This window comes from Glycine max, chromosome 17 (assembly GCF_000004515.6).
Source record: "Glycine max cultivar Williams 82 chromosome 17, Glycine_max_v4.0, whole genome shotgun sequence".
In the NCBI taxonomy this organism is placed as follows: Eukaryota; Viridiplantae; Streptophyta; class Magnoliopsida; order Fabales; family Fabaceae; genus Glycine; species Glycine max.
Genome location: NC_038253.2, coordinates 20,573,375 through 20,586,538, shown reverse-complemented (window position 1 = coordinate 20,586,538; position 13,164 = coordinate 20,573,375). Strand labels below are relative to the sequence as shown.

The window sequence follows — 13,164 nt, the reverse complement described above, 5'->3', positions numbered from 1 at the left end:
TTGGTGCAATCTCAATAGTTCCATCTCGTGTTCCTGCAACTTACCAAATAAAGTGGCAAGAGACATGTTAGACAAATCTCTTGATTCAGAAATGGCCGTTACTTTGGGTTGCCATTCTCTACTTAAACATCTTAACACCTTGTTTATAAGATCCTCATTTTGAAATTCTTTGCCTAAGGCTGCTAGATGATTTACTATATGTGTAAATCTCTTTTGCATACTCTGAATATTTTCATTTGCATTCATTCTAAATAATTCATACTCATGAGTTAGTGCATTTATCCTAGATCTTTTAACATCTGTAGTTCCTTCATGTGTTAATCGAAGAGTGTCCCACATTTCCTTAGCACTCTTACAATTTGAAACCCTGAAATATTCATCCATTCCTAGGGCAGATGTTATTATGTTTTTGGCTTTTAAGTTGTATTGTACTCGTTTTCTATCCTCTTCAAACCATCTATCTCTAGGTTTTTCTATGGTTATGCTTTCACTTGATGAACTACCATCTATTGAAACTCTTTCTACTATGGTGGGTATATAAGGCCCTATTTCTATGGCTTCCCAGATATTTAGATCTATTGCCTCGATAAAAATTTGCATTCGGGTTTTCCAGTAGTGGTAACCCTCTCCATTAAAGATTGGAGGTCTATTGATAGAATTCCCTTTCGGAAATAAGGAATTTGTTGAGGCCATCTTTTTCTTGAAGCTTCTTAAACTTTATACAAGAATGAAGCTCTGATACCACTTGTTAGACAAGTGGCCTCAAATATCTTAAGAAGGGGGGGTTGAATTAAGATATTTCAAACTGTTTCCCCTAATTAAAAATCTATTTCACTTTTTACTCAAGTTATGAATTCCCTTAATGACAATCTTCTTAAATATTAATTCAAATGAAACAATCTGAATATGAATATAAAGCAATAATAAATAAAGGAGATTAAGGGAAGAGAAAATGCAAACTCAGTTTTATACTGGTTCGGCCACACCCTTGTGCCTACGTCCAGTCCCCAAGAAACCCGCTTGAGAGTTCCACTATCTTGTAAATTCCTTTTACAAGTTCTAAACACACAAGGAAAATCCTTCCTTTGTGTTTAGAGATCCTTTACAACAAGAGACTCACAGTCTCTTAATCCCTTAGAGAATGAGAAGAAGAAGAAGAACAAATCTCTCTAGAAAGAGATGGATTTTACAGATTGAGCACTCAAATAATTCCTTAATGAATTGCAATTGAATTGGCCAAGGAATTCTTAAGAGGATAAAATGAATTTGCTCTTTGAGAGGATAAACACTTTGTTGTTCTGAAAATCTCTTAGGAAATTCGTGTTTAAGTCACATATATATAGACCATTGGTGGTCATAAATAAAGCCTTTGAAAAGTTGTGACTCTTGAAATTATTTTTCTGAAAAATCCTGTCTGGTAATCGATTACGGTAATCGTGTAATCGATTACAACTTTTAAAATTTGAATTAAAATGTTTACTAACTGCTAGTAATCGATTACCAAAATTGTGTAATCGATTACACAGTCTAAAATTTCGAATTCAAATTTTTGTAGCTGTTATAAAACGTATTTGGCCACTAGTAATCGATTACATCCTCTGGTAATCGATTACCAGAGAGTAAAACCTTTGAGAAACACTTTTTAATTTAAATCACTTGGCCAAACCTTTGCTAATTCAATTAGGAATTCCCTTCCTAATATTCTAGTGATCATCTTGATGTTGTGACTTGTAATCTTGAAGTATTGTCTTGAATTTTAATCTTGAAAAGCCCATTTGCATCAATTGCAACACATCATCATGATCATCATCAAAACATCAAAGCCAATTGCATCTACACATGATATATTAGCATCATGGGCATAGTATAAATTGAAATAATTGGGAGAGGCCATTCGAGATAATATCGAAATTAAATTGAGAAGATTAAAAAAATCACATCATGAAGATAACACAAATTGACTTCCATTTGCATTATTGCAGAGTTAAAATATACTTCCCTACTGGCAGACAAGACACATAGCCCAACTATCTCTTTCACTTAATTTATATGTATAAAATTAACCTTGTATATCACTATGTAAAATTAGGAACAATTGATTTACACGTCTCTAAATTTATTCTTGATCGAGTGCATAGGGCAATGTTGAATACATACCTATTGCTTTTTCATGATACAATACAGTTCTTTCTATGTCAACAACTGGTTGCACTCCCAAAGTGTCCTTGGTTCCAAGGAACATCACAGTAGAGTACATGGCTCCAAAAGATCAAATAAATCTTGTTGTAAATTATTAAATAACTAACATATTTTCTGCTCTTTTCCAGAAAATTAGACTGAACATTACACTATAGGCTAATGTGAAGAAGTGTCGAAAGCCATTATATGGAGGATGTCTCCAATATGACCAATATTGTTTCCAAAGAAAAGCTTTCCATTGCACGAAGAATGATTGGGAATATTTGGTTGGGAAGAATAAGTCCTTAGAACCTGGTGTTGGAGTACTAAGCTCTTTGATAAGCTCTTGAATCATTCTGAAGAAGGTATAGATAAAATATAGCTGTAAACCTAGAATTCCCATAACATATAACCATTACGAACACAAATCTCAGAGGAAAAAACGTACCAGTAAAATGTAGTGTTAACATAGATCTTTGCCCGACGAGGTCGACAATGATGTGGAAGGCAGAGTACAAGAAAGCGTCAGGTAGGGCGGCAGTGTCGCCGTAGCCACAGAGGTCAGGGGTGATGGCCCGCTAGCCCATGGTAGAAAGGGGCAAAAGCTAGTGGCACCACATGTACCAAATCTCCGGGAAGCCGTGGAGGAACAGTACCACTAGGCTTGACCCGAACGTGCACGATCTGCAGGAGACCTTCTTCAATCCCTTCTAGTTCTTTGCGAATGCTTCCATTCCAGCGTCGGTGAGCTCACAACACACGTAAAACTTAAGGATCTGGTCATGGAGGATCTCACGGCAAGGTGCAAGCTCAGCACGATCGCTTTGTTACGATGGATCTGGTCTTAGAGGCGTTGACAAACAGGTGGCCTTGATCCCTCTCGCAACGGCTTGGGAACCCTAGAGAGGGAGTCGAAGAGTGAGAGGGAGAGTGACAATATAGAGCGCGAGAGAGTAGAGGGAGCTAGACATCAAATATTAAAAAAGTGGAAAACCTTCTAAGACAATTTTTGTAAAGCCGTCTTAGAATGACAGCCTTCTAAGACGATTTTTGTAAAATTGTCTTCGTTAAAAAACCTCGTATTTACAAAATTGTCACTGCCTTATATACTAAGATGGTTCTTGAGGATCTATCATCGTTTAGTCTTCGTAGAAAATATTTTTTCTAGTAGTGTATGGTTAAATGTCGTTGAGAAGGGTGACTTAGCCTATGCGGGGTGAGAATGAGCTCATTTTGTGTGATGTGAGGTTCAATAGAACAATTAGTGCTTGAATATTTGAGACATGTATCATAAATGTGCATTGTTTTTAAGTCTGGAGATGTGGTCGAGCTTAACTAGGGAGGGCATGAATGAGTTGAAGTATGACTCTTTCTTTGGGAGTTATCTAGTTTGGAATCTTCATGTGACTCATGTTGATTCCATGGGTTAGAGTATCCTTGCAAGACTAGGTAGCCTTAATATGCAGCCAACAATAGACTGTACTAATGGAACCATGTGGGTTCGTTACTACATGTCCTCCCAAGCTTCTTTCACAAATGTTTTTCTGATATCACATGCATATGAAAAGAGAAAAGAATAATGCATTTCATAATGCATTTATTGCGAGTTGGTATGACTTGTGTGATTGATGATGAGGATGTCATGAATGCCTTGGGTTGATGTTGTGTTATGTGTGAATAGTTTCATCCTTAGTTATGGTATTTGTGATGTGAAACTATTGTGATGACTTGCAATGGATGAGATGTGACTCTTTAAGGTCATAGAGAGAGACCTATTTAGAATGACACTATGTGAGCATATGTTATAATGTATATTTCTTTTGAGCATAGACTAAAGTGATGCTAGTGCTTAAAAGTAAAGCCCGAGTAAAGGAAGTAGAGTTACCGCAAGTGGGAGAGCTAGTGTGGTAAGAGTAAAGTTGAGTATAAGCTAGACTAAGAGTAAATCCCAAGATATTAGTGAAGACGAACTAGTGCAGTGAGTATAAGGGATAAGTTTGAGGCAAGATCTTACAATTCGGTGGATGCAGACTTAACCATAGAAGTAGTAAAGTTTGATAAATACCAAGTGAGGGTAAAGCCATGAGAAACAAATGAACGATGGGGTGTTTGGATAGAAGAGTCTAATCCAACTGTAGAATCCTTAGAGCACTCACAAAGACATTATGTCTCACCTGTTTAAGTTTCCTTCTTTTCAGGAAATAGGTGATGACGCGTGTTGGGGAGCATTGAGTCTTGTTATGGAGAACATAATTAATAATGTTTTATGATTATATGTAATTCCTTTTATGTGATGTGTGAGACCCTTGTTACAAGAGAGAATTTTCGTTTAACAATATTATAATTAAGTTCTAATTTGCATATTTATTTATTAGCTTCTGTATGATAATGTCTTATAAATGTTTTTAATTTTCATATTCTAGAAAAATAAGCATAATTATAATAATACCCTTAGGGTGTTATAGCCTACGTCTTGATGGTCTAACATCCATCTAACATCGCGCACTCCCTTGGATGGTAGGGACAAGCAGGATGCTTAACACCTCCAATAGTCTCAATGTGTTCATCTACAAAAGGAAGACATATGTTAGTTATAATGAAAAAGAGAGTAGATAAGCATACAAGCATAGCAACAATACAACAAAGATGAATAATATATTGGTGTGAATTGTAAATTATTTTAATTCCATTCCATTGGCAAGGATTTTCTTCTTTCTTATTACGATTGACATTTTGACATTGGCATACAATCCTGATATGACATATATGAAACAAGATGGCAAATAACTCAATTCTCACTAAAAAAAATCAAAATACATATTTATGGATGAATTGTGCGACAAGATGATTATAACATACACTCAAAATATCAAAGAAAAGAGATTCATACAATAGTGGAGAGACTAGCTAGCAACAAAAGGAAGTGCGAATGGGCTGTGAAAGAAAAAGAAAGAGTTGCAAAAGGAAAGCATTTGTTAGCGATTAATTGAAATGATGTAGTTGCAATGCAAAAGAGAGTACATATATTGGTTGTAGGAATTTGTTAAATTCAGATCAATAGAATTTCATATATTCTTGAAAAATGCCGACTTGATTTAAAACAATAAACATCAGCAAATAGAAGATTAAACCTTTTCCCCCTTATCAAGAGTGAGATGCAGCTTCAAGAAGAAAAGATAAATTGGTTGTTGCTTGCTCTTAGCCTTAGTCAAGCCTTCAATTAATGTTGTGTAAGAAAAACCAAGAGTGGGAATAGAACGACCGAAACAAATATGCTAACCAAATTTCACATACTTAGTTCATAAACTAAAAATAGTCTTTTGAAGTGTATGCACAACTTAAGTTTGTAAATTAAATTACCAAAACTTAAGTTGCACAAATGCAAACATGGTTTAAATAAATTTCAAAGTTATTTATCAATGTTCTTAACTAAGGTCATGTAACTAAGTGCTAAATCTTATTTCCATAAATACATCTAATTAGTTAGAGACATTGTCGATGAACTAATTATTAACATAACGTATAACTAAGTTGGTCATGAAAGTTTATCAAAAATTCATACACAGAACCAACATTAATGCAAACCACAACCAACATATTAACACAAATACGATGACAATATATCTAAAACATAACAACACACATAATACCCATATCAACATATTGAGGTCCGTATTTCTCTCAACCAATAAAAGTAATGTGTTCCTCTCAACATAAAACAACATATGCATAATCAAACACACACTTCAGTATCGGGTGTGTCTGGTGATTGACCTGTGTCACTCCCCTGATGACTATCCATCCACGTGGTCTATCGTATCGAGTGCACAACATATTGTTTAACAAATAAATAAATTAAATTAAAAAATTGTTTTAAAAAACAAAAGTACACAGTAGTTCAAACCTAAAAAGATGGGGGGTGGGGGTGGGGGTGTTTAAGGGCAGGGGAGTGGTAGGGAAAAGGGTGGAAGTAGGGAGGTAATTTTCAATGTGTGGGAGGCACCGAGAGTAATTTCGGAGGTGCTAATAGCAACACTCCAACGCAGCATATTTCTATTCTTAAAACTTTTATCGGCCTGATCCTTCCATATTTATGGGTTTCATTCCCTGATTCGTTCATTAAACACTTGTCAGCTGTAGCTTCGGCCTTCATGTAGTTTGTACAACACAACATGAGGCTCGAATTGGTCTAAATTTATTTATTGTCAGTGTTTTTAGGTTAAAATATATAAATGATATCCTAAATTTTTTTATTTTAAATTGTCCTCTAACTTTTAAAAATTTTAAAATTATTTTCTTTTTTAATTCATAACAAGTTAATTCATTCTAAAAATTGATTGTTTTTCAATTTTTTAACACGATTTTAAACATTTATTTATTTATTCAAGACGTAAAATTTATCACTTAGATTCATTTACATAAAAAAAATAAGAAAATCAACTAGTCTGACAAAAAAGAGACAAACAAAGTGACAAATGTAAGAAAAGTGAGTTTCATTGTCAAGTAAAAACCTAAAAATCTAATGTCACATTTTTTTCTTAATATTCATAACTCATTTTTTACATATTTATAACCTTTTATGTTTCAAATATCGGTCAATTTCTATAGTTTCCATGTGGATGAATTTAATGAAATAAGTTTCGTGCATTGAATCTAAAAAAAAAAGTTCAAAATCATGTTAAAAAAATGATAATTTTTTCCTAATTCATGCTTGGTTATTAACGGGGCTACTTTTTCTCTTATAAATAGCAATATTGTTTAGTCAAAGCTATGGAGTTTTTTTCTTCCTTTCTCTACGCTTCCCATTGCCTTCTTCTTCCTACAAAATTACGCTCATCACTCTTGTAGCTGACCAATGAGCCTAGTGCCTCGTGGTGAAAGTAGAAGAGAAAGGAGAGAGAGAAAGAAATCCTGAATTCAAATCTCTCTATTAAAAAAAACAACTAACAATTAACAATAAAATAAATTAAATGAACAAAGTGTCGTCTCCTGTGGTGTGTGGTGGTGGGTTGGGAGAGAGCAACTGGACAAATCATAACAGACCTCAATTTCAAGGGTTCAATTTCAATACACAAATTTGAATTTATCAATTTCTTTGGCTTCAAATTGTTTTTTTTTTAATGTTTTAGTACTGCAATGCATCACAATTTATGTTAGATTCTAAATTTCATGTGTTTAATCTTTTATATTTTTTTTCACATTTTATTATATGTAATTATAATTTCTTATATACCTTGATTTTAGGATTTCAAATAATCAACTACAAAATCAATTGCTAAAATACACATACGAATATGAGCAATGAAATTTTGATACAAGACCATGCTCAAATTTACACAAGACAGCCAGAAATTTTAGAAATTCTCTCCAACTCTTCCAATTTTAGTCAAACCCTCATGACTAGAAAACGGCACAATATGATTAGTTGGTGTTGATAGTGATACTAGGGGTTGTTATGTCCAACAGCTTTGCCACAAAGCAATGCATTGTTGGGAATATCATATTCATTAGCAAGGCTGCGCTCAGAAGTCCAAACCCTGAGATATAATTGTTGCCCAAGATACTGCCTTTCCCATATTGCAGACCTCAGATTCCACATACCTTGATTGTCCAAGGACACCAATATTGTAGTCCAAGCATTTGGGTATACCTACATGAATTTGAAGCACACCAAATTAGCATACCATAAGAAAACAATTTGGCACATTTTATTATATATATATATATATATATATATATATATATATATATATATGCAGGCACACAAACAAATTTAGATACATAGGTGTAGAACCCACTACTCACTAGGGTTGGCCTAGTAGCAGGGGATTTAAATAGTATACATTAGATCTTAGATTCAAATTTCAGTACGACCATTATACACTTAAAAAAAAGATACAAGAGTACGTTTCCACACATATATGAGAAGGGTAAACAAATCTCTGTTGTATAATTGAAATAAATAGTAAATATTTAAAACTAATTAAGACAATCTTAATCATCCATTAGGGTCATAGGATCTAGATTTACTCTTCTCATCTTTCTTACTCTCTATACATATAAATTATATACACTAATTTTTTTAAGTTAATTACCTGTGTAGTGTGCCTGGTCAGAGCATCAACTAGATTATAGGTTCTTCTTTTGGCTGGTGTCCACTGACCAAAACCATAACTGTTGCAATGAACAACATCATCATTCCCATAAATAAGTTAAGTCTAGATGGTTGCTTCAAAAATAAGAAAAGAAAATTGAACTCAAATAAAGGAAGCTGACATACCCCACGACCCAAAAGTCATAACCGTCAAGATGCCAAGATTGCATGGCATTTTCGTTGTTCTGAAAAACAACCTCAATGAAATCATGGAGAGAAGTTGGCACTACGGAGGTGGCTATGGATGCAGGAGTACTTTCAGAAGGAAGGGTTTGGATTGAGTCAACACTGTAGATTCCAGGAATGTTGAAGTAATCAGCAAGCTTGAGCGGTGTATCAGAGTTAACATAAGAAACCTTGTTGACAGCATAACGAAGTTTTCCATTAATCAAAGGTGCTGAATTGGACAACACAATTGTCTTTGTAGGAGTTATTTTTCCATAATGGTATGACCCTTGTGGATTAGGCCTAGCAGCATTTGCTGTCAGATTCCATCTGCACTAACAATCAATTATTTTAGCAGATATAAAAAGAGTAAATAGTCTATGCACGGACAATGTAAGTATAACTGTCAAACAATTAGAAATTATCATATATAGTAACTTTTTAACTTCTATAATATCTAACTCAAAAGTCATTTATAGAATGATTTCTAATTGGTTGACTTGACAGTATAGAAACCCTTTATATTGGTACATAGATATTACACTCTAAAATATTCTAGATAAACTAATTCAAATTTAAGGCTTGTTGATTTTGATTAGATTATTTTTTCCAACCTGTAGGTTCTAGCTTGCTTCACAGACCAATGATATTGGTAAATTGGGGGACTAGGCAAGGGTCCAGAAGCAGGAGAGTTAGAGTTTGAATAATGTAACACTGCAGTTGCTGTGAGAACTTTTCTTGAAAATCTTGTTGAGGCAACAATGTAGTAGTCCTTTGGAGGCTGATTTAAGGTTACCAACACAGCAGCTGATTGCCCAACATGCACATCAAGCGTGTCGTACGTGTTCTGGACAATGTGTGATCCTTCAATCTCAACTAGCTTCAGAGGATGACCCTGGATTCTGAAGTTAATTGATGTTGACATGCCCACATTTGAGATTCTGAACATATAGGTCTTTCCTGAAAGTGAAAAAGCTTAAGCATGAATAGTGTGAATGGAGAAACAAATTTGATAAAGTTGAAACTGAGCACTTGGAAATTGCAAAAGGAGGTTCAATTAAATATATCCTTTTTGAAAAGACCGACCCTGGTCCCCATTTATGGTTGTATGAGCTTGGCCATTGATAAGGAGACCATCAGGAAAGGCAAGAGATTTTCCAGAATCCAAAGATTCTCTTAATACCTGCAAATATCAAAACAAAATGTTATGTTATGTTATGACTTATGAGTATTAGGTGGCAAATTTTCTAGGAACCACAATGCATGAGAATAATGTGAAGGAAAGCACAAGTTGATGATACCTTGTGGTTAGTCTTGTACCAATCACCAATGAGTAAAGTGAAATCTCCATCAGGGTACGGATAAGGAACTGGGATGACAGATCTATGGTAGACATTGAGTCCTCCAAACCCTCCAGCTGCTTTATGCAGTGAAGTCGATGGAAAGTATGTGTAGGTTCCAATCTGATCCTTGACCTGAAACTTGTATGTGTAATTTGAGTTTGGAGGAATGGGGCAATTGGTTCCCAATACCCCATCTTGCCATGAGTTTTTCCTTTGTTTGATGCCATTCCTGGTTTACAAAAACAATGTTAAACCATTTTCTCAAATAACCCCTTAAAAAGTAAGCATACTAGAAAATGCATATGTTCTGCTTCTACACCATAAATATATATACTCTTCAAGTTTCAATTTGAAGGCTAAACGAAAGAAAGATTATTGTCAGATGCCTGAGCTGAGAAAACTTTAAAGTGGAAACTCAACCTCTTGTTATTCTTTCTGTTATTGACTAAAACGTTGTCACTTGTAATTTGTCTAAATTTATTTGATTAGCAATGCAGCTTTTTTATTTAGCTAAAAAGTTTATACAGCTAGTAAATGAAATGAAAAAATATCACATTATGAAGATGATCTAAAATCTCCAAACTCCTTGGATTTAAAATAGTAAAAGTCGTTTATAACAGCAATGCTACCTTCCTTTCCATCTCTTTCCATCAAAGATGCATGTTAACATCTAACATGATTAAGCAACTAAAGACACCTACTCCCTCAAATTCCCAATTCTAAAAGGAACTAAATGGAGACCATTAAGCAAATTTGAGTTAAAGTATGAAACAAGACACTAAAAAACAAGAGAAACTCACCAAGTAAGAAGAAATGGCTCATCTAACTTGTTTACAAGGTTGAGAACAACATTTTCATTAGTTACCAAGTCTAGTTGAGGCCCAGGAAACTGACCATCGATAAGAACCACCTTGAGAATTCAAACACTATTATTACTTTAGACTCAGCATCAACCAATTTCTCTAAAGATATCTTAGAAGTTAGAACCAATAATGAAAGCACATTATATTACCCACCTGCTGAGGACTACCTAGTGGAGAAAGAATGCCATATGTCACAGTCCACGTGTAGTATTTGTATGCATCTTCTCCTTCCACAAGAGACACACTCAGCAGAGCCAAAACAACACCAAGTAATAGATGAAGCAAACTTGTGCTTCCCATTGCGTCTGTCCACAAACAAAACATAAAATGGTAACAAAATGCACACTTATTTTTCATTGAAGAGAAGAAAATGAAAGAATGCAAGAAACTAGGAACTGAAACTTGAAGCATCACTTTCACTTTCAAGTTGAGTGAAATGTACCAGTTCTGCGTGGTTCTCTCTTCAGCAGTGACACTCACCAAGTCTTGGAGGCTGCACTGCTGGAACCTCATATTACATGTGATATATATACGAAGAACGATTGCCAAGAAAATATAATTAAAAAATTGGACTATGTTTGGTGTTAAGGTAACAAATTCATCATCCATTTTATGCGGTGTTAACGCGTTTTCATAAGTTGGTGTTGCTTCAGGCTAAAGTTATAATTTTACTAATTTATTATACCTAATTTTTCTTTTAAGCATCGTGATTAGGGTATTTGGTTCTCCTGTAAAATCTTAAGTTATCTTCACAAGTTTGACTCTTTAACTATGGAACTCAGTTTGGGGATTGATTATGAAATTAATCCTTGATTCGTAATTTAATCACAGTTAAAATTTCTCACCCCTTCAAGAATATATTTTGGGAAATCAAACTAGATGATCCTATAAAGTGAGCGTGTGTTATGGATTGAGCTATCGTGATTGAGTGTTTACCTGTTATAAATTGAACTTTATATATCTATATAATAATATATCATTATTAAAGTGAAACCGTAGCTTTACCCAGCTCACCACTTGCATTTTTTGACCCCTACCCCCTGAACTTTCGCCATTGATTATATCAATTTTGTTTTCCTTTTTCAGTTGCAGATGTATTCTCACCATTCATTTTAATTATTGCTCCGGGTTTAGCCAACGATAAGTGTTGATATGTAAGGAAAGCTTTGTATAGCTAAAGTTCTTTAATTTTCAACTAACAAAGGACACGACACAACAAACAGGTAGTGATTTATGTCTTTGAATCAAGTATTTCAGAATTCAAATTTTAGTTAGTCCTTATTCAGCAAAAAAGAAAAAAATTTAATTGATCTTTATTTCATACTAATAAAATGATCAGCATTAGCAAGAAAAAAAAAGTTCTTTAATTTTCAAAACTGCAGCTTAATAATAATAAAAAAAAGTAATTGTAAAGTAGATATACAAATAGTTCAATCGTGTTTATAGTTCACACCTACTGACCTATGCCACAATAAAGAGGAAGACTGGATAATCGTGAAAGGGGCACCGTGCCACCGATAAAGGCTATTTTTATTTAATTTCTTTTGGATTTATTTGATAGTTGCATTTATCGTATTTCATAATTGTTCCATGTGAAGTTCATAAGTGTACAGAGGGGTTTGCTCATCCAAAAAATAAAAGTGAACAGAGGGGTTCAATGCAATATAAGAAGAAAAAATTACGAACTACTTGAATTTAAAATTGAAAAGGAAAAATCAAGTGGAAACAAACATAGTGTTGGAAAGCAAAAATGTCGAAACATAGTGTAAGAAAGCAAAAATAAAAGTAGAGATAGTCGACTCGACTCAACTTCTAAATATTATGGACAAGTGAATTGAGATTATTGAGTAACAAAGTGATATAGACCAATAAAACTTGAATGGAATTCCAAAACCAATTTCCAATAATCTAAGATGTTGGAATTGAAAATATTCATCGACCACTTTTTTTATTTATTCTCCTTCAAATATAATCATGTTTAAGGTACAATTAGACATTAAATAAACCATGATTAATCACAATACAGAGGGTTAGTATTTTCTATTATACTCAACTCACATGGGTATCAACCATGTCAATTGATTATGGTTATGTTTAGTAAGATATTTTAATTAATTTTTAGTTTTTTTTTATTATCTGAAAAATGCATTTGGTTATTCGATAAGCAAGTTATTTTTAAACACTACTTGAAGTAGTATTTTTTGGCTATGTTTGGCAAAGCACTTCAACTACTTTTTAGCTTTATTTACTAGCTAGAAAGCTCATTTGACTATTTAGTAAGCAATTTTTTTAGTAGCTTCTCAATAGCTTCTAGTGTTTTTTGAAATGCTATTTGAAGTAATATTTTTTGAAACACTAGCTTCTAACTTTATATATTTTGTTTCACTTTTATCCTCAATATATTTATTCATTTTCCGTGATACCTTTTTTAAATAAATCACAATTTTATTATTTTTCTGTC

At 33.7% G+C, this 13,164-nt stretch overlaps 1 protein-coding gene across 1 annotated transcript; it reads right to left on the bottom strand.

Moving 5' to 3' along the window:
- Positions 1–7,473: 7,473 nt before the first annotated feature.
- LOC100809971 (L-ascorbate oxidase homolog) lies at positions 7,474–11,306 on the bottom strand. Its single transcript, XM_003550035.4, has 9 exons — positions 11,146–11,306; positions 10,857–11,008; positions 10,641–10,750; positions 9,799–10,069; positions 9,584–9,680; positions 9,112–9,457; positions 8,459–8,827; positions 8,274–8,352; positions 7,474–7,828 (listed from the first exon to the last, which is right to left on the bottom strand). The coding sequence occupies exons 2-9, from the start codon at positions 11,001–11,003 to the stop codon at positions 7,622–7,624; spliced, it is 1,626 nt and encodes a 541-aa protein (XP_003550083.1). The 5' UTR covers positions 11,004–11,008; positions 11,146–11,306; the 3' UTR covers positions 7,474–7,621.
- Positions 11,307–13,164: the final 1,858 nt, after the last annotated feature.